General features: G+C 38.1%; 3 protein-coding genes, 1 long non-coding RNA gene and 1 pseudogene across 5 annotated transcripts; 2 read left to right on the top strand and 3 right to left on the bottom strand.

The window, feature by feature from the left end:
- Positions 1-44: 44 nt before the first annotated feature.
- LOC137724324 (uncharacterized) lies at positions 45-2,193 on the bottom strand. The gene is made up of 2 exons (XM_088684551.1): positions 781-2,193; positions 45-460 (listed from the first exon to the last, which is right to left on the bottom strand). Exons 1-2 carry the CDS (start codon positions 1,931-1,933, stop codon positions 426-428), a joined length of 1,188 nt encoding a protein of 395 aa, XP_088540677.1. The 5' UTR covers positions 1,934-2,193; the 3' UTR covers positions 45-425.
- Positions 2,194-2,336: 143 nt separating this feature from the next.
- On the top strand, positions 2,337-4,957 carry LOC148698631 (uncharacterized). The gene is made up of 2 exons (XR_015955840.1): positions 2,337-2,474; positions 4,724-4,957. It is a non-coding gene; the product is annotated as an uncharacterized LOC148698631 (long non-coding RNA).
- A 1,568-nt stretch (positions 4,958-6,525) lies between these two features.
- On the top strand, positions 6,526-9,319 carry LOC148698630 (uncharacterized; annotated as a pseudogene). Its single transcript, XR_015952622.1, has 4 exons — positions 6,526-6,779; positions 6,902-6,966; positions 7,058-7,268; positions 7,447-9,319. The product of XR_015952622.1 is annotated as an uncharacterized LOC148698630 (transcript).
- Positions 9,251-11,873, bottom strand: LOC137748271 (Protein kinase superfamily protein). The gene has a single exon (XM_068488398.2). The coding sequence runs from the start codon at positions 11,552-11,554 to the stop codon at positions 9,365-9,367; it is 2,190 nt and encodes a 729-aa protein (XP_068344499.2). The 5' UTR covers positions 11,555-11,873; the 3' UTR covers positions 9,251-9,364.
- Positions 11,874-16,031: 4,158 nt separating this feature from the next.
- Positions 16,032-22,798, bottom strand: NTMC2T4 (Calcium-dependent lipid-binding (CaLB domain) family protein). The gene is made up of 12 exons (XM_068487215.2): positions 22,403-22,798; positions 22,149-22,279; positions 20,965-21,066; positions 20,810-20,860; positions 20,602-20,722; positions 19,712-19,833; positions 19,441-19,539; positions 18,971-19,051; positions 18,793-18,878; positions 17,751-17,976; positions 17,064-17,228; positions 16,032-16,789 (listed from the first exon to the last, which is right to left on the bottom strand). The coding sequence occupies exons 2-12, from the start codon at positions 22,251-22,253 to the stop codon at positions 16,304-16,306; spliced, it is 1,644 nt and encodes a 547-aa protein (XP_068343316.1). The 5' UTR covers positions 22,254-22,279; positions 22,403-22,798; the 3' UTR covers positions 16,032-16,303.
- Positions 22,799-27,725: the final 4,927 nt, after the last annotated feature.

The raw sequence follows: 27,725 nt of genomic DNA, 5'->3' as shown, positions 1-27,725 counted from the left end.
CATGGAATTGAGTGTGAGCAAAAGTGATAAAAGACTTTAAGAGATTTTGTGTCTCAGATTTTTTAGACATTAAAAAAACCCAAGTACATCGGCTAAAATCATCCACAATTGTAAGGAAGAAACGAGCCCCAGAGTGAGTGGGAATTTTGTAAGGACCCCATATGTCACAATGTAATAAAACAAACGGGGTATGAGTTGATGTTGAACTTAAAGGAAATGGAAGTCTGGTCTGTTTGGCTAAAGGACAGACATTACAATTATTGTCAAGGGAAATAGCATTAGAAAGTAATAAAGAAGAAGCTAATTTAAGACGAGAAGGGGATGGATGTCCGAGTCGTTGGTGCCATAAATTGGAAGGATGAGAGACGTGATGAGAGGTAGGTGTCCGATGGATAGGTGACATGTAGTAAAGACCACCACGCATCTTACCCGAACCAATCATCTTCCCTGAAGCCAAGTCCTGCAAAACACAAAAGGTGGGAAACAAAATGGCACAACAATTGAGAGAGTCAGTGACTTTGCTAGCGGACATAAGATTGAGATTAAAAGACGGAACACACAAGACATCGGTTAAAGTGATATCAGAATTAAATGGTATTGTACCAGTGCAAGTGATTGGGATTGAAGAACCAGTGGGCAAATTAACAACGGGTAAAGATGGAGGTTTGGTGTTAGAAAATAAAGTGGAATCAGAAACAATATGATCAGTAGCTCCGCTATCCAAGATCCATGGCTTAGTAAACACAGAATTAATGGAAGTAATAGAAAAAGAATTCGGACCTGCGGCGTTTGCATAAGTGTTCCCATTACCAGAAGAAAGCAAAGAGAGCGCATGAGTTAACTGTTGAATTTGATCCGCAGAGAGTGCACTCAACGGATTGGAAGATGCAGGAGGATGTGTTGGCTGCGGCATGGATGGCCTTTGAGGGCTTGAAGTTGTTTCTGCTGCATGGGCAGCAGGACGGGAAAAAGAGCCTCCTTGAGGTCGTTGTTTTCGACCAGTTTTGTTGCCATGGCCTCCATTGGGATTGGGCACCCATGTTCCATTCTTAATTTTGCACCTGTCCTCTGTATGTCCTCTTTTGTCACAAAAACTGCAATGGTATTTTAGAGTGCGGCAATTGTCGATGGTGTGTCCCTCGCGGTTGCAATGATTGCAGCGCTGATCAAAGCGAGTTTGTGCCACGGTAGCAAGAGAAAAATTGTCGGATGGCAATTGGTTGTGTTGTTCCGAAGACAACTGGCGTTGTTGTTCATGATTGCTGACGAATGAATAAGCTTGATGAATATTGGGCAATGGTGTCATCATGAGAATGGTGGTGCGAACAGTGTCATGAACATCGTTGAGGCCCATAAGAAATTGCATAAGTCGGTATTTTTCTCGCTGCTCATAATGCTTCTCCATCAGGTTGCAGATGATGGGGTCTTCATATGCATCGAGTTGAGTCCAGAGATGCTTGAGTTCTGTAAAGTACGTTGAGACCGTCATGGAGCCTTGGGATAGAGAAGCAATCTGTTTATGGATTTGGTAAATTGTTGGTGTGTTTTGCTGTGAGAATTGATGCTTGAAATCCTCCCAAATCTTGTACGCAAATTGGGCATGGACAACGCTTTTAGAGAGATGAAACTCTACTGAATTTGAAATCCATGATAGTATCATGCTGTTGCATTGTGCCCATAAGGCATAGTCACCTGGTTTTTCGTCTTCTGAAGGGGGTGTGATGGATCCATCAATGAACCCAATTTTATTTTTGGCTCGTAGGGCATGAAGCATAGACTTGCTCCAGGAAGAATAATTAGTCCCATTCAGTTTTTCAGAAACAAGCACATGGCCAGGGTGATCTGAAGGATGAACATAGTATGGATTTGATAATTCCATACTCGGGTTGCTGGAATTGTTTTTGTTGGGATTGGATGTTTGGCTATCTGTCATGGTGTTTGTATTTTTGCTAGGGTTTGATGAAGGGGATCGAAGAGCCTGTGATGATACCAAAATAAGAAAGAGCTAAGTAGTTCCTGGGATTGATAAATGGAAAAATATATGAAGGAATATTATGGCTGAATGCTTTCTATATTCATCAGAGGCTATGTAGCCCATATATATATATATACAAATACAAGTGGTAAAGTCAAATCATGATTCTAACCCTATAAAGCCGTGATCCCTGCACAATACACGGAATGGCCTTTCTAGTTTAGACAAATACAATATTTAATTACAATATATTCTTAATAGAAATGGACTCGGTGGGGGTGTGAGTTGGGGAGACGGTGGGGAAAGTGGTGAAGCGGGTGAGGGAGCCATCAGGGTTGGGGAGCATTTTGAGGAGTTTGTAGGGGTCAATGGAGGTTGGGGATGAAGAAGGTTGATCCGCCATGGATGTTGTTGAAAGTTGCAGATGAAGTGTTTGTGGAAATGCTGAGGTGAAAGAAGAGAGCTTATATGAGGAAGAAAGTGAGTGACGAGTGATGATGTAACATCCCGTCTCGGGATTATTAAAACGTACGTGTGAATTTACGATTTTACCCCTAGATCATTTTTGTCACGTTATTGGTTGTTGGTGTGGTGTGGAATGTATTGGATCACACCCACACACACACACACACTATCACTTTCCGGGATTCCCTCCCTCTTTCCCTCACTTTCTGTCACTCTGTCTCTCTCTCTCTCTCTCTCTCCCCGAGTTCTCCTTCTTCTTCATTCAACACACGAACATACACACAAACATACTCAAATTTTCACCAATCGAGAAACCAAGACCACCCTCGTGCTCGTGAGGCTGAGAGGAGTCCAGTGGTGCCATTTCCAGGTAAGAACTTTGACGTTTTCACGTCGATATCACCATGGCCGATTTGAGCACTGTTCATGCAAACCTAAACTAGTGTGTTTTTGGAATTTCTAAGCTTGTAGATGTGTTTGTGAGGTCCCAAGGAGCCTCGGAGTGGTTCGTTGGACGAGTTTGGACGTCGGGATCGTCCTGTTCAAAGTTGGCCGAACTTGGATCGTTGTTGCAGGTATGATCGTGTGATTTTTAGGCCTTAAAAGTAGTCTAACGTGATTCTACTAGTCCTAAGCTTCATTTTGGTATAAAGATCGTGAAAAATGGTTGAAAAACGAAGGAGAAAACTAAGTTTGATTTTTTCCCAGTTTTCCGGCGCCGTCGCCGGAGAAGAAAGGGGAATATTCCGTTAAGTTTAACGGAATATTCCTAACGGCAGTTGACGGCGTCAGTTAAGGTTAACGGAATATTCCATCAGTTTAACGGAATATTCCTGACGGCGTCAGTTGACACCGTTAGTGTGCATGGCACGTGGCCGCGCGTGGGGGGCACGTAGGTCCGTGCCTAGGACGGCGCGTGGGGGCGCGTGCGGGGTCCAAAAATTATTTTAAAAATATGGGTGTGATCCTGAGGTTGTGTAGAGCACGTTGGTATATTCAATTGTCCAATTTGAGCAATGTATGAGAAGTTATTCCAAGAAGTTGGTTATGTGCTTTTAAATTAACGTTTTCATAGCTTTTTCGCGTATAGGTGATTCGTATTCCGAGGACGAGCGTACACACTCGAGGCAGGGGGGCTACGACCCTTCTAATTATCAGTGAGTGGGCTTTTGTTTTCCGTATATACCTATATACATATTAATTCCCAGAAATTAAATAGAAAAGGTTATTTGTTTTATGCCATGCATCATATGAATGTTGTTTACGCATCATCGCATGTATTAGTAGTGGCATACATATATATATATATATGTGTATTTGGTGCTGTGGACGCACAGGTAAGTGCCAGGTAAGCGGTATTCATGTTGTTATGCAATAGTAGTTTGAGATGTTTAGAGAGCTCATAATCTGCACCCCCGGTGTTAGTGCTCCCGCCCGAGGCCAGGGCACAGCCTTCACGTGTATGTTCACCAGCACCGCATGCTCGCCTTGGATCCAAGTTAGGTGCAAGCCTGTCGTACAGACCACATTAGGTGGTTCCGACTTGTAGGTGACCCGCGATTTATCGCCCAGCTTCACATGATCGTAGCACTAGAGCATACATATATATATTACACCCAGCCTGTCGTACAGACCACGTTAGGTGGTTCCGACTCGTGTGCAGATTCAGTTATTGAGTTGAGATTGGAGCTCTATATGCAGCCGTACAGGTCACGTTAGGTGACTCCCGGCTGTCAGATTGTATGCTATTGATGTGATTTACGCTTGAGCATTTACATGTGATTATGAGTTTCCGTTGTGGCATATTCTCGAGCATGAATGGCATATCATGGAGCATGATTGACATATCTATACATACGTATATATGTTCATTTTCTGGGAAGTATACAGGTTTTACGGCGAGGGGTTAGAATGTATTTTGCTAAAGAGTTTTCAAAGAACTTTGTTTTTGCCCACTCACGCTTTTGTTTTTGCGCCCCTCCAGGTTCTAGTGGTCTAGCAAGTTCGGTGGTTTATCCCAGAGGGCGTCCCGGCATTTCTGACAGACACTCACCATTGTAGGGTCACCTTCGGGTGTATATATGTCGCATCTTTTCCTTTTGACTGCTGTAGACTTGCTCTGAAATTGTGTCTCACCTACACTAGTACTTAGTATGCTAGTTAGTTTTTAATTATTCGTACTTTTATATTACTATCTTCTTAGCTTCCGCACGCGCACATGGCTACGTCACCTTCGCGTGACGGCCAGCACGCCCTGATCTCGGTCGGGGTGTGTCAGATGAGGTAGTAGTGTTTGGTGAAGAAAATTCAAATGAAGACTTGGGGACTACCTGATTGGTTGATTGGGATTCAGTTGGGTTTGCACGCGGGTGGAGAATGTGTGTTAAGAACCAGATCTCACAAAGATTAACATGCGGTTTGTAATTAATATTTGGTTTATAAATTTGATCATTTTAGTATTACTTTTATTTTAGTAAAAGTTAAACAAAATGCAAGGAAATGAAACGTTCGATTTTTTTTTTTTTAAAAAAAAAAAAACATGGAGAATAAGAAATGTTCGAAATTATTACTATAATTTTATAAGGAGAAAATTTCAACTTTGAATATATGAATGTAAATCTTATCTATTAAGATATTAGGTCACATGCGCGATCTAGTCCGTCCCACATCAAATGGAGTCCACCATGGTCAAGCTTCTTAAAAGTTAACTATGATAGTTGGGTGAAAAGACTGGTGCAGGGATTGTTACTAGGGTTTCTTTTCGGTCAATCTCTTGTAAACATATCTTTTTGAAGAGGCCATTTTCCTTGTTGGTTTAGCCGCGTAAGACTCAGTATTAGTGATACTTGTATATGGGATCGCACTCTGTTATGAGTGCTAGGGCTAGTTTGGGATCGCACCCATAAACATGTCTCATTGCAAACCTCATCCCTTCGCTCTTCCCACCCCTTTTTCAATCAAACTCTCCCATCCTTAAGTTTTAAAAACCCAAACAAATAAATAATGAAATTTCAGACAAGATAAGCTTACCAAAGGAAGGACGCCGAACCAGGAGAACACAACGAAGGAGATTGCTGGGAGGAAGGATGACTTCTTTCAGATATAGTGTGGACTGGGTTCTGGAAAAAGTGGCGAGACTAATAGCGTGAGAAAGGGGAGGGCAGGATTGAAAAATTGAAAAGCTCATTTAAGTGTTACTGTTCACCCGTGTTTCTCTAAATAAGCTGATTTTTCAAAGCTACCGTTTCCAGCTTCGGGATTTTAGCTTTTTTTCACCCATAACTTTGAAAAAAAAAAAAAAAAAACTGTTTTAAAGTGTTTACCGTACACCTAAAATGTCCCAGCTTTTTTTCATACCCATTTTTTAAAAAAAAAAGTTAAGCTAAATCAAACCAGGGCCTATTCATGCTTGTATTTGATTTTCCTAAAATTGGTTGCGCTTGTCAATTTTTCCTTTAATTGATTTATTTTCCTGAGGGAAAAAAAACACTATGTTTCTTCCTTTGTTACTACAATGAAAATTATATTTTGTCAACCAAAACATAATTATAATTTTAGTTTTGTGTGTTAGCGAAATACATGTGGCTTGAAAAAAAGTAAGAAAGTTAAAATAAGAAGGTAAAGTAAGAAAATTGGAAGCACTTTACAAAAGGAAAATGATTGATCATGCGATATTTACATGTTGCTAGGCCCGACTTGAACTAGCTCAGTTTCTCCTTTAAAGAGTTGGGTCTCCATCCTCCCCAATCTATGGTACCCAACTCAATAAGAAAACATTAAGAAATATTGGACCAAGGCAATGAAACCCAAAGATGCCAACCACTAACCATACGTTTAAAGTTAAAAAGACCTATAGTGTAATTTTGCTCACCTCTCTAAAGTAAAAATGATGCTCACTCCATCATTGATTTCCGTTAAATTATTTTAAGGGAGATTTTATTTAAACTCATATAACCTATTTCTATACCTAACTTATTCTTTGCACCCATTTGATTTTTAACTAAACTATTAATGTCTCTTTAAAGCCAAATTTGATACCTAATATACCCCCATAAACCCAATTCAATATGTGGATTTATTTTTACATGGTTTTCCACAACACAAAAGCTAAATTTGATGAGTTTAGACCTAAGTTCTTTGCATGGTTTTCCGCAACACAAAAGCTGATAATTCAATTGTTGAAAGGTGTCAAGAAAGGGAATGAAAGGATCAAATGGATGGACAGAGAACCTTATGCATACTGGAAAGGGAACTCCTTTGTTGCTGATACGAAGAAAGACTTATTCAAAAATGTAATGTCTCAGAGACACAGGACTGGAATGCTAGCCTATTCATCCAGGTACCATTAAAGATAAAAACTAATTTCGTTTAAACAAATGGCATATGTTATCAACAACATTAACTTTTGATTGAAAACCCAATTAGCCAATAAATCCACAAACTAATTAGGTATAATTTCAGGATTGGATTCTTGATTCTCAACAAGGCTTCAAGCAATCAAATGTAGCAGACCAATGTAGACACATGTATTTCTTGTCGACATACAAATAAAATTCTCCTGTTTGGTAATTAAATTTCACTTTTAATCGTCATTCCATTTTATCATGATTTATGCAGGTACGAGATCTATATTGAGGGTTATGCATGGTTTGTGAGTGAGTAGTACATTCTAGCCTGTGATTCAGCAACATTGCTGGTAAAACAGAAGTACTATGATTTCTTCACAAGAGGTCTGCAACCAGTGCACCATTACTGGCCTATAAGGCATGAAAACAAATGTAGATCCATTAAGTTTGCTATGGATTAGGGCAACAACCATAAACAAAAGGTGACTCCTCCTAATTAACTTTCCATTTTGTTCGTAATTTATGGTATTGTCCTTTTTAAACTCCGAGCAGAGCTATTTGTGCCACATTTATACAAGTGCGGTCAACAATGTGATCCCCCTAGCATTACTCTGGAAGTTTATACTCTACGGTTTCTGTTACTTACAGATTTTGGAACAGGCACAAGCAATTGGAAAAGTAGCAAGCGACTTCATTCAGGAGGAGCTAAAGATGGACTATGCGTTCGACTACATGTTTCATCTGTTAAATGAATATGCTAAACTCTTAATATTTGAGCCACGAATACCCAAAGGCGCTACACATTTGTGCTCGGAGAGTATGGATTGTCCTGTAGATGAGTCGCCCAAGAAGTCTATGATCGAATCATTGGTTAAGAGTCCATCAGCAACAAACCCTTGCACCATGCCTCCTCCCTATGAACCCCGAGCTCTTGCAAAGTTATACAGGAGGAATATTAATTCAATTACAATTAACATTTAAAATTTTAAATTGGGTGTAAAAAGAGGTTGAATGGGTTTAAATAAAAGTTCATTTAGTTTAAATTTCGAAATTCATGCTTTAAATCAATTACACCAAACTAATCTAACGGCAACTAATGGGGCACAAAAGGGTAAAAAAATCCTAGAATTTTCACCAAAAACATTGGCAATTGACAACATATATATAAGCCAGGATCATTTTTTTTCACTTTGTCTGAATTGGGTATGAAAGAAAGTTTTCACTTCTCAGTAGAATCTGAATTTACTCTCATTTTCCCTTTAGAAGTCACAGAGATGCCATAAAATTGGGTTCTATTCCTCACCGAAGCCGTCATGACAGAATGGAATAACATTCGATTCACAAGTGACAAAGACAATGCACTTAAAAGGTTCAAGCTCAAACAATGTTCGTATGTCATACGTATTCGAGTGGCACCGGTGACATTCTCGAGCGATTTACCATGGTAAATTAGGATAGAATGAAATTTAAAAAGTTCATTAGATCCAAAACTTAGAAACCACAAAATTAGTTTGATGTGTAGGAATTGAAGATTTCCAGCATCCTGTTCAGCTCAAAAAAAACACTTGCTTCATTCCTATAAGCAATGCGTAGTAGTGATGGGGTGGCCAAAAAACACTTGCGTCATTTCTCAAAATAGTACAAAGCAAAGCCGACACACAAGTCTTCGAATGTTTTTTATCCCCCACAGAAAATCCAATTCCCAGTGTTCGTCCTAAACCCTACCTGTACCGAGAAGTAAGCACACCCCCGGTACTCCACTATGGCATCCCAAAACGATGCCATGAGATTTAGCGTTCCCATAACATTGCCTTATTAGCCCGGGACGCCACAATGGTGTAACGGGTGTAACGGGAGCACAAGCAAGTCTCTCGTACATTCCACCTCCACAATAAGCACTAGGCTTCTCATAGAACACTAAGAACAGTGAGAGAGAGAATTTAATTCTTCCAAACAGAATGTACCCCTGCCCTGCCTCAAACATACACATAAGCTCTCAAATAGGCCCTGCCCTGCCCCAAACACGCACTCACCCACCCCAAGATTAAGTGGCACAGCTACAGTGGTTAACTGATGAGTTTGAAATGGGACCAAGATTTGACCCCTTTTCCTAAAATTTATGCTAATTTGGCACAAAATGCTCTGCTTCTTTTCAAAAGTAAGCAGACAACTCAAAAGGAGTCATGTTTCAAGGGCCCTATAAAGGTACTAAAAGTCACAAAAAGCAAGCTCCTCATTCGAGTCCCAGGACGGGAGGAACTTTGCAAATTATCATGGCCTACAACTATTGCAAAAGTAAGAAAAGCAATGTTTCCATTTGCTTACTTTTTACTCTCAATCATGAAATTTCCTAGATGTCAACACCTTCAAGGAGCAAAACAATGAGTTGGGTTGCTTTCAGTGAAATTATGTGCAGGCAAAACTTAGTGACATCCAAACAACTGAGTAAAAAAGGGGACTGAGGTTATGAGAGTGATGCAACTTTTCTTTCCTTTTAAGCATGAATTTTTTACACAACAAGATAATTAGAAAGAGGGCCTACAAAAGTACACTCTACAGTTAACAAAATAGGATAAACTCACCGGGCCTTTTTCCGGGACTTGAACGGAAAATTGGAAGGCGGCGAAGGTGAAAATTCGAAGGGCAAATGCGGCGGCTCTGATTGGCCCAGAAGCATCCCCACAATCTCCCTCATGGTTGGCCGCTTGCCCGGTGTTCTCTGCAGACATAGCAATGCAATTGTGATGCATAGCAATGCCTCTTCCTTATCTAAAGAGTGTATGGATTGGTCTACGAGATCCAAAAGCTTCCCATTTCGACCAAGCTGCCTAGCCCACGAAATCAGATTGGCCCTTTCGAATTCTGACATTGGGGAGGCCGTGACTTGCAGCGGCCTCCTACCAGAAATCAAGACCAAAACCAAGACTCCAAAGCTATAGACATCACATTTCTCGGAGAGCTGCCCACCACCGCCATATTCAGGGGCAACATAACAAACCGTGCCTCTCATGCTTGGTGTGCTACTAATACCACCACTTTTTGGTACATCACCACCGCAAGTACTGCCCCAATCTTGACTATTCCTCCTCCCACTTCTAACATCACCACCCATTCCATCCAACCACCAATCAATACTCCCTCTGCTGCTCTTGCTCTTGCTTTTCCTCTTCTTCTTCTCTTGCCCCAAATCCTCATCCTTTTGCCACCACAACTCTCCACCACCACTAGCCGCATCGAAAGCCCTCTTCTTCTTCTTCTTCTTTTTCTTGGTGAGCTCGTCACAAAACTCCTCCTTCCACCACTCCCTCGGCTTCCGATTCTTCTCCTTCTTCTTCTTACCCCTCTCCTCATCCGATGACATCCACCAATCGAATCCCTTCTTCTTTGGCTCGGCATTGACACCACTTGTGCTCGGTGACGCAACCCATTCGCTCTTTGGCCTCTCCTTTTTTATTTCACTCCCAATCCATTCCATCACATAGTCCTTGACTCTCCCGGACTCAGACCCCAAGCCGCCTCCATTGTCCTGTTTCCACCACCAGTCCCTCCCTGAACTTCCTTTAACCCTCTTCCCCAAACCCAAATCCATCTCACTCTCAACACTCACCTTATCAAAACCCCCTTCCGGCGACGTCGCTGCAGCGTCGGAATCCCCAATCCTCACCAGAGAACACTCCGGCGATCGGCCCTCTTCAAGCCCGCCAGTCACAACACTCAAACTCACACTCTCCTCTTCCAAAATCGACCCATTATCATCCCCATCCCTCTTCTCCCTTCCCCTGCTGTCTTTCTCCTCCTCCTCTTGCCCTTCCTCCACCGCCACAACTCCGCCGTGCTCCCCCTGCTCTTCGACCTCTGTTTTCAACCTCGCCAACCCAAAATCCCCAATCTTTGCATTGAAATCCGAGTCCAGCAGCACATTGCTAGGCTTGACATCGCCATGAATCACCGGCGGGTCACAAACATGGTGCAAATACTCGAGCCCACGAGCCACATCAAGCACAACACTGAACCTCTTCTTCCAAACCATAAGCTCCGGGCACTTCCGATCCAACAGCGCCTCCTGGAGGCTTCTATTAGGCATGAGCTCATACACCAGCAGCAGCTTCCGGCCGCGGCGGTCGGTGGAGAAGCCGAGAAGAGAGAGAATATGAGGATTGGTGAGGTTCAGAGCTATGGAGAGCTCATTGTGGAACTCCCGCTCGCCTTGGAGAGAGCCATTGGAGTCCATGAGCTTCACGGCGAGGGATTGGCCGGAGGGGAGTGAGGCTTTGTAGACCGAGCCGAATCCGCCATGGCCCAGCCGGTTCGACGCCGAGAACGAGCCGGTGGCTCGCCGGAGTAGAGTGTACGAGAACCGATGGTTGTTGTCCCTCTTCTTGCTGGGTGTGGCGGTGGGCGTGGTGGTGGCGCTGCTGTGGTGGTGATCGAATGGGGTTGTGCGGTTGTAGGACAGCTTGCGGTAGAGGAAGACAAGGAAGACGACGAGGGAGACGAGAGTTAGCGTTAAGGATACGGTTATCAGTGGTACGAGGATACGGCGGTGGTGGTGGTGGTAGTTGGGTGGCGAAGATGGTGGAGGACGGGATGGCATGGTCGGTAAATACGAGGGAAAAGAGGGGCGTTTATTATAGTTACAACAGTTAGTTTTGTTTGAGAGAGTAATATGGAAATTGGACTTCCAACTATGGATATGGAATGATGTATTATCGGATAGTCCACTGAAAACGAAAGGCAAGGAAATTACCAACAATACGGCTGTGACCATATAAGCTGAAGGTCCAGTGAGCTTAATCCTTATACACGTGTTTCTTCCCTATTCGCCCGTTATTTCTATTTCCAACTGCCCGAGGTAAAGGTAGTGTCTGGTTGGGGACTATAATTTTACGCGCCACCTTTGGGCAGCCACGTGAGTGGGGGGTCCACTTGTAAGCGAACGGATCTAACGCACCAGGGGGGCGCGTGTCCGGAAAGTGTGCTTTGCTCTTGAAGCTATTTTAATTTGGCATTTTCAGTCAAAACAATTTACGGGATTCCCATAACTTTACATTTTCATCGGAAGATTTGAAATCAATAAAAGTAATACTTCAGATTATCCATCATCAATTATTTTTATTTTTTTTATAAAAAATTATGTTAAATAAAGATAAAAAATATCTTCAACTTAATAAATAATATGCCAAAAAATGATAGTATTTTTGTCATTTTTTCCTTATTTAATGAAATTTTTTTACGATATAACTAAAAGTCTAAAATAATGTACAGTAAATAAATTCAGATATCAATGTTTTAATTTTTTATATGAAGTTTTATATTTTAGTTTTTAAGTATGGAATAAAATTCACTTCCCTCGTATTCTCATCTCCTTCCTTCCTCTCTTCTTACATATTGATTTTTCTCTTATTGCCTATATAAAAACATTAATATAAAATATTAACGTGATTAAACCTTAACATTTCAAATAGAAGAAAAAAAAAAGATAAATTAGAAGAGACGATAATCCTCCTCATTTTAAGTATATCTGCTCTGCTGTTGCTATTTGTCTGTAGTCCAAAGGTACGCAGAGCGCGCATTTTACAAGAAGGAGACGTAAAAAGCGCAGGTGGTCCTGGATGGCTTTTCATAGCTTAGACTTTCTGTACAAAATAGTTCTGAGGGCTACTGCTGCTGCTACACAGCTATAAACAGAAGGTGCCTTTTCTTATAGAGATTTTTTTTTTTTTAAATGTATTTGTAATTGACGAGAATTAAAAAGTCAAAATATGGATTAATGCAAATATTGGTGTCAATGTTGGAAAACAAAGAAGTTGACTTAAATTTCAATGTGTGTTTTGAGTAATGTTTAAACACAAGTTACAAAATTGAAAATATATAATAAGAAAGTTGAGGAGTAGAAAGAGGTTTACTTGTATATTTTATCAATTCATTACTTCAAACAAAGAGTTATAAAATAGTTAAAATGTATCGTGACCGAAGAGTATTTGATACCCAACTATTATTATTAACATTTATTTTATCAAAAAGAGGTGTAATGTCTACATTCCAAAGCAATTAAGCTTTTTATTCTACTCTATGATAAACTCTTAGGCCCCACATGACCCAAGCACCATCATCATCCATAATTGTGTACAACTTACCCATTTGAGACTCGGTCTATTATTTTTGTTATATCTCGGATGTGATATTTTATTCTCCAACTCTTATACATAAGTGAATTTGAAGAAATTTTTTTTTTTTTTTTTTAATTTTGTATGGAGACGGATTGAAATAGTAAAGTTGATTGACTAAACAACATGTCTATTTATTAAATACAATTGATTCACTAAACAAGCTGGATATGATATCTTTGCATGAAGTTTTTTGACTTAGCCACCACGAAGAGTTTTGAATAGAAAATCTTAGGTCATCTTTAAAGGAAAGGGCTAAGGGTTCCAAAGCCAAAAAATGACTTGATTTGTCCAAAAACTCATCTTCAATCGATGGTTGGGCTATAATTTTATAGAGCCCACTAGACCATTATTTGGCCAAAGAGGCATTAAGCCATCTCCAACCGAAGGGTCCAGAGGGCTGAAAATAACCCGAAAACCGTCTCCAACCGAGGGCTCGTGGGCCCCACGGAATTTGAAAGGGCCAAAGGGATGGCCACATGCAACCAGCCAGCCAGCCTGGGGCTGGCTAGAAATTCAAAAAATCCTGTCGGATATAACCGACAGGAATGCTTAAACAAAATTTTGAATCCAACAGCTAGCTAACTAGCCATTGTATTCAATTTTTTTTTTTTTTTTTTTTGGGCCAATTTTTTTTTTAAATTCTTAAAAATTCTAATTTTTTTCCCCTATAAATACCTAAACCATTCATTAAATTTTATTTCTAATTTTTTTTGGTTTTTTGGGCCAGTTACCATTGTAGTTTTTAAATATAAGTTGTATTTTTTTAATTTAAGTTGTTGTTGGATTTGAATTTAAGTTGTTGTTTTTAAATTTAAATAATAAATTATGTTTGGCTCTAGGTTGGATATGGTTTTTTGTGACAGGGCTAAAATGAGCCCTATGACCCTTTGGCCCTCAGTTGGAGACGGAGGCAAATATGGTCATGTACTGTTCATTAAAATATTAATATCTTAGAGGCCCAAATGGCTAAAACGAGTCATCTGGTCAGCCCTCAGTTGGGGGCCCATCTCGTAAATTGCAATAATTGATTAAATTCAATGGGAAGGTTGAAAACATCCAAAGATAATTTAATCAAATTAACCAATAAATTTAATATATAAACTTAAAACTAATAAATTATTAGGGGTTATGTTTAGCTTCTTCGGTTGGAAATGATATAAGTATAGTCTAATATTATTTATTTAAAAATAATTTTTTACAATACTATAATTCTGAACGGAACTATATTTAATTATTTGTATGGAGATGGCTTTACTCGTCTTTAGTCAAGTATTATTTTATACAAAGGTTGGAAACATAGGTAAATATGGAGGGGTATTTAAGTAATTGGGAAGATAGAATTTGACTTTTGTAACATCGCAGAAGGAATCTGCCCCGGCGTCGTAGACTTTGGGGGGTTTACGCATTGCTTGCGACGAGTGAGCGTTACACTGGGATCATGTGAGTCCCACACTTTTCCATTTAATTTTTAAATTAAACATTATTTTATTTTTTTCTCAAAAAAAGTCGAACCCACGCTTGTCGGGGTCTTCTGAGTCTGTGACCCGTGAGAGAAAAGAGACGGCGATATTTCCCAGACACCCATCTCCTATCTGCTCCTATCTGCTCCTTCCTGCAATGCTTGCTTGCGACGGATTTGGATTTTATCTTCATTAGCGATTTTAAAGATTTTTTTGTCGTATTTATTGTTGTGCGGTTATAAATTATTTTATATAAAATCAAATGTAAAGTTGTATTTAACGAAAATTGATCGCATGACGTATGATGAAAGAATAAAATATGAGAATTTTTTAAAATTCTCACAAAGAGAATTCAACTCATCCGCTTGGGACGGTGATCATGGTATAAATGATATTTCAAATAATTAAACAAAAAAATGGGGGGTCTTTGAGATTTTTGTTGCAGGGCAAATTGTGATATATAGTTATTTTATAGTTGAACGTGAATATATTCCTGCCTGCACCGTTTTTCAAGATATGTACAACGTGTCACGTGGCTGCATTTTGTGTGCCTTCTTCGTATTTTATTTATCATCATTTGCAAATTTATTTAATGATAAATGACAAGCCCAATCCTGTTCAATTAGATGTACAAAAGGTATGATTTCGGCACATTGTCACGATGTTATTTCATGTTAATGTTTAAAATTATAATTTTATTAATACGAAGACGTCACGTGTTAACATAGCAATACACTATAAATTGTTCTGGCGGTGTAATCAAGTTATTATGGTAGTTTTGGAACTTAAAAGGTAGTTGGGTATAACACGTTGCCAAGTGTTAGTATTTTATGTAACTATGGTTGAAAAATTCACGGGTTTGGATCCTCTCTTGAGTTAATGGAGAGAATCCTCCTGATCAATCATCGTAAATCATTGGATTTTTATTCAACGGCTACAATCATTATAATTTTAAAAGAATCCCATGTTTATAGCCGTTGGATAAAAATCTAACAGTCCACGATGATTGATCAGGAAGATCATTTTCATTAGTTCAGGAGAGGATCCAAATCCAAAATTCACGAGGTCTACTCTGCGATTCACTTATTTTTCACTTATTGCAATTCATGGATCTGATCTGTACTGCCACTCAGTCTGCTGCCAATAGTGTGAAAGTCCCATGTGAATTCATGCAGTCACCTCGCATTTACTTATTTGCCCTTATCTGCCGCTGCCGCTGCCGGTGGTTAAAACTATAAATACAAGGGCTGCAGCCCTGTACCTATTTTCGTCCTTCCGGTCTACTCTGGGTATATCCGTATGTGACACCCACACACACACACACTAGTCGTTTTTTCTCACTTAACACCGACATCATCGGCTCACCTTGCCTGACCTTAATTCACTCGTATATTTGCCGTTACCGGCATACAGAGTGTATACATACGCCTTTACATCTCATTTGCTAACAAATCCCGCGCTCAATGTTTGGAGCCGTTGGGTTGCTAGATTTTAAACAAAATAATCCCCATTCATCAATCCAACGGCTCCAAACATCACTTTTCCCATGCTCACAAGAGAATTTCAAAATCTGAAACTGATAAGTCTAGCAAAGTACCATGCAGACGAGACAACATAAAACCAATGTAGCAATTCATAAATTTGTACAGATACTTTAAAAAATTATTACGAATTCCAGCTATCGTAGAAGACGAGCAAGAACACAGGATGATACAGACGAAAGACGGGCGGGAATAAACCAATACCTATTGCCGTTATTATCCAATTATAACAAAGAAAAGAATGTAAACTGTTGCAAAGGAGCAAGCATGGCAAAGTATATCTCTATTCATTAAAACCTACCATTCACACAATATAGCAGCAACAAAGCAAGTGCAGGCAGGCACATTACCGCGGCTTTGCACCGCCATTTTCTTGGACACTGTTCACTGGAGTTGTGGAGCCACTTCTTCTCCTGGAATGGCTAGATTGCCCGGTGATAGTCCTACCCATGAACTTCCCAGCTTTGCTCAGGCCACTGCCAACAGCCCCCAGCCCACTCCCAACCATTCCAACTCCAGAATTAACGCCACTTCCCACAAGCCCAGCTCCAGCTGTAACACCACTTCCCACAAGCCCGGCTCCAGCAGTGACACCACTTCCCACAAGGCCGGCTCCAGCAGTGACTCCACTTCCCACAAGCCCGGCTCCAGCGGTCACACCACTTCCCACCATTCCAACACCGGATCCAACCACTGAAGCTGCTCCATCAAGTGCATCCATTGTGCTGCCGATAACTCCTGCTTCTTTCAGTTTCTTTCTTTCTTCTAGGATCCTCTTCTCTTCTTCTAAAGCAATCAACTGCTCTTCCTTGTTAAATTCATGGTAAAAGACCTAAAGTATAACCCGACTTAGTTTAAAAAATTGGTAAGGGAAAAAATAGTAAAGATTCAGACCTCTAACAGCATCGTTAAAAAGAACATATAATCAGGCAAATTAAGTTAAGTATTTCAAGGCTTCCCAAAAGTATAAGTTTCACACAGTTGTCATAGGATAGAAAACGAGAAGTTGAATAAGACAAAATAAATATACAAAAGGACCATATATATAAGGCACATATTAAAACCGATAAAGTACGGAAACAATATTCGTGGCGTTGAACCCTTACCTTGATTGTAATGGTTCCTCTATCCTTCTTTTCCTTTATTTTTAGCATGTTAAGTGATGGCTGCAGTCTCAGTTCAATCTCTTTAGGAGTTTCTGCTTCCAGCTCAATCAAAGGTAATTTTGTTACTCCCAATCGCTTGTCTTGTCCAATGTCCTTATCAAAAACCTGTTTAAAGATTTGATTAATGTTAGTTTGCATTTAGATTTCCTCACTAAAAAAAACATAAATTTTAATGTTAGTTTGCATTTAGATTTCCTCACTATAAAAACATATTTTTAATTTTGAAGTTTGCTCATAAGGCACAACAGATCCATGATACCAACCGTCCTAAATAAAATGTGAAGTTCTGATTAGGAACCATGGCTTCAATAACTAACTTAAGTCCATGATACCGTCAACGTATAGGGATGAAATGATTCAGAAAGTATTACATGTGTGGACTTAAGTCATAGTTCAAATCTAATTTAATATAGTGAAACTGCGACAAATTTCATACTTCCTAGTATCTATTGGGCATAGAGACATCTGCACGCAAGTTTCTTAACCAAACATCACCACTTACAAACATTTCAAAAACATTAAATAGACATGCAAGATTCCAAGTTATGCATACATGTTTGGAAGAAAGCAAAGAAGCAAAAGCCAAGGCACAAGTGATAAAGAAAGGATGAGTGATTGGTAAATCACCTCAAGAATAAGTGATTGAGTCTCCTTGTCTTCTGCGATCAACTCGAAAGTTTGGTCCCAAACAGGATTCAGATTGTTATCAATAACCTTGGTCTTAACCTTGAACAGTGGACGAATGTAGACAACAACGTAAGGGTCCGATTTTCCAATCATTTCCATGTTCTTCAGATCATTTGCTTTCGCAACAGTCAAGGTGAGCTTTCCTTGAGGTTTAAGCTCCAGTTCACTGCATAACCCAAAAAAAGTGTTATAGATAACAACCCTTAAAACATAAAGGAATATAAAAATCCCAACGTCCTAAAACAAGAATGGTCATCGAACCAGAGGGAAAGGAACAACGGTCAAACCATCAAACATAGTTAAACTTTGATGAAGTAATAGAATACAAATATGCATAATTCTATATATTATCATCTTTTAAACGTTAAATTTGATTATCAGATATAAGTATTATTACTTGATCTTTTATGCTTGTGTTTTTACATCAAGCGTAAATTCTTGGTACTAAATTTTGGTAGGCACTTCTCATCTTTTACTGCATACTGCTATGTGCTAAGGAACTTTATTAAAAGCACTTTTGGATAAGCAAGTTTATTATAGGTTTAATCTACTTAAAAACTATTACTTTGTTTTTCACTGTTTCTGGATAAACTAAAAGGACAAATGCTTTAAAAAAAGAGAGACAAATGATAACTATAGAACAAATAAATCCTCGGTTCAAATCTATACAACTACAAATCAGAACCTTTTTAAAATGTAAGTGCATTTTAATTGGGTCAACCAATTGACCAGCATATTGCTTTGATCACTGGTGCCAACTGTAAGAACAGTGTAATTCCTAGCACTCTTGTATCACTAAATTAACTACTGAACCAATCTCTCCTGTGCCTTATATCTTGAAGTCAATAGGTGAAAAGGGCAAACAGATAACAAATGGACAATTCACCCATGAGTGTTGAACTGAATTTTATGAGTTTTCTGACACCAAGTCACACCACCAATTTCTAGCAGGGAAAGGAAGAAAATAACAATTCAAAATTACCTTGTATCAACAGGCACACCACCTATTGGAACAACAATCCTGTGTGGCCACTGGAGCATGTCTGTGACAATGGATTCCACGGTATCCTAACAAATGGTTTGCAAACAGTAAAATGAGTCTAGTAACTTACAAACAAATCAAGAAGATGATGACTTCACATCAAAATTACGAAACTTACATCAATCATATCTGAAATTCCAGGGAGTGCTGTTAAGCTTCCACCAACAGCCTTCAGAGTGTAATCAATTCTCGGCTTTGGCTGATCGGATGTAAACAAGAAGTAATCATTCAATAAACAATTTTGTAAAGACAAGTGTAGAAAAGTTTGTGATGTAATTCTACAACACCCCCATACTTCTACAAGATATGAGTCAGATGACAACTTGATGATAGACTACGCTCAGCAAATATAAATGATGCAAAACATGTACTCCAAACAAACTTAAAACTCCTAAAATCAAAACTTTGAGGCCATGTTAGATAATCACCAGGCTCCAAAAACTCCTACAATTAAGCTGTAAGGGAACGGACCAACAACTTATATCAAGCTAACGCCAACAAGGTTAACTAATAGTAATAACCACCCTGAGAAATGTATGGACTTCAAATCATCACCTATTTGCACGTAGTTAAACATTTAAAAAATACCTCTGCAAGTAGAGCAACAACAACCGCAGAAATACAAGGGATCTCTTCCGCAAGTTGGAAAATCACACGAACAACGGTAAAAACTTGAAGATCCTTCAACTGTAGCAATATATGCCACAAAAAAACCAGAATTAAGACTACATTGCAAGTTAAGATTTGATATGGAAAAGAAAATAGACCAACAAAAAATTCTTATAAAAGAAACAAACACTTATCAAAAACAAAGAAAAACTTTTCAAAAGTAGATCATCCAAATGGGTGATATATCAACCTGAATGGGGATGGAAGCAACAAGTGCAGCTTCAACACCTAATACGATGTTGGGATCGCCACCCCAACGAAAGTCAATGTCCATTGTAATTTGACCTTTTTTAAGACTTTGAACCCGAATACCTGCATAAATTGATTACAAGAAGGTTTGAAAGACATTTATAATTTCCAAATTAAAAAAAAATAAAAAAATAAAAAGGTAAAGAAGCTTGCAAGTTATACGTAATCACCATGTAACAAGTTGACAACTAAATCAAATTCTTCACAATAAGAGATTAGGAACTAGTAACAAAATGCAAAGTTGAAATAAAGGCACTATTTAATAAAAAGGTTTGGGAAGTAGAAACGTCAAGCTCAACAGTTATCATTGGCAGCAACAACTGCAAGGGGACAAGACAGGCTACCGTCCCCACAACCAAAAGAGGATAAGTTCAAGTAAAACTTCCCACTCTTTGAAACCCTAACTCTCTAATGCCTCAGTACAGTCGTCAAATCCGAAAAACATAGTCCACCGTGAAAACCATAGCAAAAAATAGAATGCAAGACATACCATAACAAAGCTACAGATTAAATCCACCATGAAAACCAGAGCACAGATATGATCTCAAAGTCATATATTCCAAATGATCCAGAAAACAACATCAATATCCTCCTTCAAAAAGCAATTATAAACCAAAGGCTATACTAATTAGAAAATTAAGTTGATATTGAAAAAAAAAAAAAAAAACAAAACAAAACAAAAGAGAGAACCCTTTGACCTTAACGGGACTTCGACAGCCTGAGGCATATGGTAAAAATGTAATACCCATAAAGATTATTTTAACAGAATACCATCAAGTGGGATTAATATGCCAAAAAAAGAGGTGAGAAAGAACTGATCATAGATAATACCTTCGATTTTGGGTGCCACGGTACCAAGAGACAGTTTGCTGAACTTCAATGAAGTAATTCCTGGAGGTCGGTATTCTTCCAGTAGTGGTTCAACAGAATCTTTTATAATGATTTCTGCTGCCTGAATAAATAAATGCAACAACCACAAGGTTATTGCTTCAAATGCATTTCAGAATCATATGTACAACGAAAAAAAATAAAATCTTACATCTGCCACATACGGCCACAGTTTGCTCAATTGCTTATTCAACCATTTCACCTGAAGGGCAAACCAAGGTAATGCACTTAATTACAATTGACAGCGTATTAGCAAAACTGAGTACATTAATAAAAACAATAATATAATAAAAGTTCACAAAAAACCTGTTCAAATACAGGGAAAGATATCCATTCAGGAAAATTGTCCCCGCATATTTTCTTCAAGTCATCTCTGTTTAGCGATCCAAGGAGCTTTATGTCAACTGCCTGTGAAAGAATAGGTTATACTAAAGATTAAGACAAAAGATAATCCAATTCATACAAAATATATCAAGTATTATAACTCCCGGGGTGAAATAGAAACAATGAAGAACGATAGTGAGTGAATCCGTGTTTGTTACATTGCCACAAATCTATGAATAAAAAAAATATGAACGACCAAGTAAGCATAATCCAGCTAAGCATAACAAGATGACCCAAGACCTTTTCAAATATTCATGAAAATAGAAATTACAGTAAACTGACAATTGAGTTCCCATCAGATTATGCATCTGACAAAAAAAAAAAAAAAAAATATATATATATATATATATATATCAACCGGTTTTGCGTGTGCATATATATAAGAAAATGTTATTTGTCTCCATATGCAACTGAGCTATATAAACTTCGCTCTGCCCCTTCATCAATCAGTAAAGAAAGATGAAGCCAAATGTTAAAGAAGCCACATTAAGTCAGCACACTTGCCTCCTCTTAAGGATGACAATCCAACTGAGTATGGTTCACTAGACACGTAATTAGTCAGTTGTCCACAAATCAGACTCCACCAGATTTATAATTTGTTTTCCTTCCGTTCCTTCACTAAAACTGCCTCCTATTACTCTGACAATATACTATTCATCACCAAAAGTCCTTCCATCTGCAGGTAAAGCCAAAGTGAACATGCCTCCCAACTTTGTGTGATCGTCCTTAGACAAGGATAATCAACGTGTTGAAGCCTCAGAAAAGCAGTTTAACCTTGTCGGTTTCTCAATTGCCACCGAGCTTTCTCCATCTAATTCTCGTCATTTCAGTTTATGCTAGTCAGTTTCCTAATCTTATTTATTCTCCTAATTAGCAAAATCCTCTACGAAATTCTACCAAATTTCAACAAAGATTATAGTTCTTTCCCTATACGTATCTAACTCCCGAATTCCGACAATGTGAGAGCAAAAAATGTACAATGCAAATCCAACCGAAAATTCGAGACTGGCAACAAAAAGCATTTCAATTACCAAACAATTGAGCAACAACAAGAACAAACAGTAATAAACGTCAAAGAGAAATCAAAGGCAAAGCCGTAAGAGTACCTTAGCGACTCGTTTGGTGCTTCGATACCTCATCATATGACGCCATCCGGCCATCAATGCAATTCCGAACACCATCCCCATCAGAATCCCCGAAATCAGCCCCATTTCCCCGGAATCCAAACACAACCTCCCTGCAAACGATCAAAAGTCCAAAAATGAACCGACAAAATTCAAATGCGGAAGAATCGAAGCGCGCGCATGGGGGAGAGAGAGAGAGAGAGAGAGAGAGAGAGAGAGAGAGAGAGAAGCATTACCGGCGAAATCGAAGGTATGGGAAGGATCGAGAGAGCGAAGGAATTAGGGATCGGCGAGAGAGAGAGAGAGAGAGAGGATAAGACGACGTTGGTGGAAATACGAAACGAAGAAACCGAAGCTTTGAAATATAATCTTGTTGTTAATGTAATATTTAATTTGGATATTAATCTCTTTCTCCTCACTTGTCTAACAGTGTGGGGTTCTTGCCTTAAATGTGCCTCTGGAGATATGCCTGTCTGAGGGTAGAGTGTTTTGGCTGTGGGTTTGCCTCCACAGGATCATGGCAACCACTAACCAGAGAGAGAGAGGAGAGAGAGAGAGAGAGAGAGAAGACAGAAAATGAAAGCCAGGCGAGCATTCAATTCAAGCCTTTGTTGTTTGTAGGCCAATTGGAGAGCGGCCTTTTTTGCTTTCCAATTTTTATTGTTATCGCCTTATCGGTTACGTTTTTTAATTCAATTACGAATTTGTCACTTACGCTTTTAGTGATGCCATGATTATTCAACGCTTCTAGGTTCATAGAGGTTATGAAATTTTTTATTACCACAGTCAAATAGACAGACTTATCAGTTCGAAGTATCGAATCCGAGACTTTCTACATTTTTGTTTATTGAAAAATCACGTCATTATTACTAGGTCACTTGATGTAGTTGTTTGACTTTGACCCTTTGATATTTATTTTCTAAGTTGGCTTGTTACAAAAAGTTGACACACTTGGCAAAGGGCACGATTCGATTCGGTTTGATTGGGTGGGTGGGTGTTTTTTGTTGGGACGGACTAACTTCAAATGGTCACAACTTTTGTTATTAAAGAGATGTGACTGGGGTTCCAAAGTTTATAAGGTGTTTCGAAAATCAAATCGACATTGAAACAATTACTGAAATCGAAATTTATAGAAGCTAATTACTTCAATCATATTGGTGCGTCAAGTCAATTACGATTGTTTTTTCTTCAAGTGAAATTAGGTTTTTTTTGTTTTTTGAACAAACGATATTATCTACACTAAGAGGTAGAAAAGTGAATTAAACTTCATAATGGGCTAGCGAATAATGTGGTTCAAATTCATTTTTAGCGAGAATCGAACATAAGACCTCTTCAAGTGAAACTAGGTTATTCTTGTTTTTTTTTTTTTTTTTTTTTTTTTGGAACAAATGATATTATTTACACTAAGTGATGGGTGAGTGGGTTAAGCTTCACAATGGGCTAGCAAATAATGTGGTTTAAATTCATTTTTGGCAAGAATCGAACTTAAGATCTCTCACTTACAAGTGAAGATGAATACCACTAGACCGTAATATTAAGTAGCAAACTAAACCGATAAATTTGTTTGGCTAGTTTCATACCCAGGCAGATCCTCACCAGATCCTCTTTGTGAGGATCCTGAGGTTCCTACAATCACATCTGTTCATCGTACATCGTGCAATCAGAAATCATTATAATTTTTTTTATTTAAAATTGAATATAAACGATACCTGATAAAAACTGACCGCACGATGTATGATGAACGGATGTGATTAGAGAATCTCTGGAATCTCGCAGATTTCATACTGTCATGTATAAGTGATCATGCACTGATCAAAGTATACTTGACTAGCGAGATGCCTTTCAAAAATTAGATACATGTTTTTTCCTCAACTTTTGTAACAAAAGTTAGTAACTAACACATTATCAAAATTTGCTGAGCAATCTGGTACGAAATAAATTTTTAGGAGCTATAGTGAAAAATCCTAAATATTTTAGAGGACATGTATAAAAATAACTCTTATTACGTAGCATTTGGTTTTTGAGATTTGGGCATTTTTTGTTTTTTATTACACGTTTTGTGTTGCTCTTTTAGACATTCAGTTTACTCTCACACATTCTTTTAATACCCAAAATAATTTACAATACTGTATAAGCCCCCTTTATAGTAATTATACGGGAATAAGATTATTGTTGTTCTTGGAATAATACAAAAATCAATTTTCTTTTTGTATTTTCTGGACAAACGCCTTGGCTGTTTGGGCCGATGCTAAATATTAATCTTCCCACAACCGTTTTCATATAATGGCCGTGACATTCTACTTTTACACCTTTCTTATTTTCTGTTTTTTGTCTTCTTTTTGGACATCTTTTGGCTTTTTGTCATTTTGTACGTTTATATAATTAATTTTGTTAGTTTAAAAAATAATGCACACAGCTGAAATTAAAAAGTTAGAGCTTTGATATATTATATTTTCAAAAAATATTTTGAGCACGAAAAATAGTGTAAGAACATTTGTTAAACTTTAATGTAAAAGTGATATAATTATATACAATATATAATGACAAAAATGAATATGGTATAAAGTTTTAATGTGTAACTATATAATTGTAAAGTGTGAAATGCTAATTTAGTCCTTGAACACCTTAGTGAAAATTAAGTTCCTAAATTAATTTTTGGGCAAAATAAATTCCTAAATTCATTAAAAATTGCTAATTTCATCCCTACTATTATATTAAAAGCTATTTTATCCAATTTTTCGTCAACTTAAGTCACTTAACACACTTTTAAGTATAATACCGTCATTTTCTTGCCTAGAAACTCTTAACATTTCTTATAAGTTGCAAATCTAACGTCTAATTTACCCTCCAAAGTTAATTCCATACATTATTTCTTTATGAAAAATTACCAATTTATGTGTATCACATGTAAGTAACGTGACTTAAATTGACACAAAATTGAATACAGTAGCTTTGAATCTAATATTAGGGATGTAATTGGCAAATTTTTATAATTCAATGACTGATTTTTTTTAGGGATGTAATTGACAGATTTTTATAATTCAATGATTGATTTTTTTACAAAAAAAATAGGTAAGGGACCTAACTTTCACTCAGGTGATAATTCAAGGACTAAATTGGTAATTCACCCTAATTGTATATATTATATAAAGACAAAAATGGAGCTCTTGTGTATATTTGCTTTGTTGGTAGTGAGTTTTACCCCTTTTTTTTTACCAAAAAAGAAAAGAAAAAAAAGGATAGTAGTGAGAGTGTTGACGACAATGGTGGTGATGGTGGTGGTTGTGGTGTCAATGGTGGCAGTGTTGGTGATGGATGTAGTGGCAATAGTAGGGTTATGGTGGTGGTGCCAGGAAGGGGCTATGGCAGTTGAGATGCCAAGTAACAATGGTGGTAGAGGCGGCGACAACAATAATGATAAGGGTTATGGTGGTGATGGCACCAATGATGGTGATGGCGGTCATGGCTATGGTGGTGACGGCAATTGTCGTGACGATTGTAGTGGTGCAATAATGGTAGTGGTACAGACAGTTACGGTGTAAAGTTGGTGTTTCTAGTGGCAAATGGGATAAAATGTGTGTTGAAGGATAAATAATGTCATTTTACAAACTAATGGGGGCTTTACAATAATTGAAAATTGATTAAAGGCTCTATTCGCTTTTTATAAAACCAATTTTTAAAAGCAACCTGCAAGTTACTTTTAAAAGTTGTTTTCTGGAGGTTATTGCTTTTAAAGGGTAGAACTTTTGAAGAAAAAAAAAAGCAATATCAAACGAGGATGATGAAATTTCTGATTGAGAAGAAAAATGAGTATGATACCACTGTATACTTCACGTGGGAGTATGGGACACAAAATTGCTTTAATTCTTAAGTCGCTGCTTAGTGTCATCTAAGCCCCGCCTAGGTGCTAGGCAGTTAATCACCACCACAATTAGTTTCTAAATGTTTCAAAAGTAAGAAATGACCCCTAAACCTATCTAGACGCTGCCTAAACCGCCTAGGCACCTGCCTAGGTCGCCAGTCTCATTTAGACAAAATATAGATAAATTATGCTTTGGATTTTATTTGTAATCGACTTGTTGGATATTTGAGTGAACAGTCATTATATTGTTGGTTCCCATGTTTTGAATATGTTATGGTACTTTATAATTTAGTCATTCTACTTTGCAATTTATGTATCCCCAAATAATTATGTATATTTTCTAGGTATAGGTAGACATTTATTTATTATTATATAATAAACTTAATTAAAATAAAATAGAAAAGGCCAGGCCCTTGGTTGTCCCCCCACCCCGTGCGACTAGTTTGTACTACCACGTCATCCGTGATACTTCCTTTTGAAATTTGACATGTGGACTCATTTAACAGGATTTCTAATTTATTTTGAAAATTAAAATAAATTAAATACTTTGAAAAATAAAAAAAACCCAGCGACCATCCCTCTGACGGCCTACGACGCAAGGGCGTGGCGGAGCTTCCAAGGTAGTAGTCAAGTGTCTTTACGTCTCCAGCATCACCATCATGTTCTACCCACCCAAGTGGTCACTCAGGTAGTTTGTTCCGACGCGGGTACGAACACATCCTTCGCCGTTTGGATTATGCAGCACAACACTTCGACACTAGAGTACAGACACGCCCTTCACCGTTTAGGTTAGGACCTTGAAACCCTCGAATCACAAGCTAAAACATAAACAATTCTTCAAAATTTCAAAATCTGCTGCAAAAAAAAAAAAAAAAAAAAAAACAACTTAAAAGTAGCAAATAAATGAGGATCAATTGGGAGGGATTTTGTTAGCATCAAACAGAGTTAAAGCCGAATCGTTTATACATAAATAAGATCAAATTGGCAAAGAAAGAAGACCAAATTGGGTTTTTTTATTTTTTTATTTATCAAGTATTTTATTTATTTTTAATTCCTAAAATAAATTATAAATTTAGTTGTGTTAAATGGGTCCACATTTCTAATTTTAAAAGAAAGTATCATGAATGATGTGGTAGTAAAGTACTGCCTAATTATTTCTCCACTTTTTAGGAACTTTTTTGAGTAAGATGATTAGTTAAAAATAGGATGTTGTGAAAGTTAAATGACATAGGCTTCATTTGATGTTATAGATTGAGTACGATTTGGTTGTTTTACTAACTCTTAATTGACACGCTTGACCTTAATATCCTCCAAACACCAGGGTAGGTACGTGATGGTCGACACCCGAAGGTGACGAAGCCATACTAAGATGCATGAGAAGTAACGAACATAAATGCAACTTATAAATTTAAATACAATGATTATACAATTGTGGAACGTGCTTAGAGCATACAACTAAACCAAGGCACAAGAAAAGAACACTATAAAATTGAATCAACAAAGGAATGGGTCCTACACCGAGAGGACTCGAAGATGCCGATGCGGGAGTGCCTTGACGTCGGGATTGTACGCCTCGATTTGAAGTCCTGAGGGGGTGCAAAACAAAACATGAGTGGACCAAGTTGATATATAAGTAGTACTAAAACAGTTATTCAACAATGTACTAACCCCCAAAGTTTATGAAAACTCAATAGCAT

The sequence above is a fragment of the Pyrus communis genome, chromosome 2 (genome assembly GCF_041283825.1).
Source record: "Pyrus communis isolate YQ-2024b chromosome 2, ASM4128382v1, whole genome shotgun sequence".
Taxonomy (NCBI): Eukaryota; Viridiplantae; Streptophyta; class Magnoliopsida; order Rosales; family Rosaceae; genus Pyrus; species Pyrus communis.
The sequence above is the reverse complement of the archived record's forward strand: the minus strand, read 5'-3'. Positions and strand labels throughout refer to the sequence as shown.

Bases quoted from the DNA above. Each gene is read 5' to 3' on its own strand.
- LOC137724324 (XM_088684551.1), bottom strand. From the start codon at position 1,933: ATGACAGATAGCCAAACATCCAATCCCAACAAAAACAATTCCAGCAAC. The intron at 461-780 runs GTCCGAATTCTT...TGTGTTTTGCAG, and splicing joins CACTTATGCAAACGCCGCAG to GACTTGGCTTCAGGGAAGAT.
- LOC137748271 (XM_068488398.2), bottom strand. From the start codon at position 11,554: ATGGTCACAGCCGTATTGTTGGTAATTTCCTTGCCTTTCGTTTTCAGT.
- NTMC2T4 (XM_068487215.2), bottom strand. From the start codon at position 22,253: ATGGGGCTGATTTCGGGGATTCTGATGGGGATGGTGTTCGGAATTGCA. The intron at 20,723-20,809 runs GTAAGATTTTAT...TTATTTATTCAG, and splicing joins TGTGGCCGTATGTGGCAGAT to GCAGCAGAAATCATTATAAA. The intron at 16,790-17,063 runs GTAAGGGTTCAA...GTTATACTTTAG, and splicing joins GAGGAACCATTACAATCAAG to GTCTTTTACCATGAATTTAA.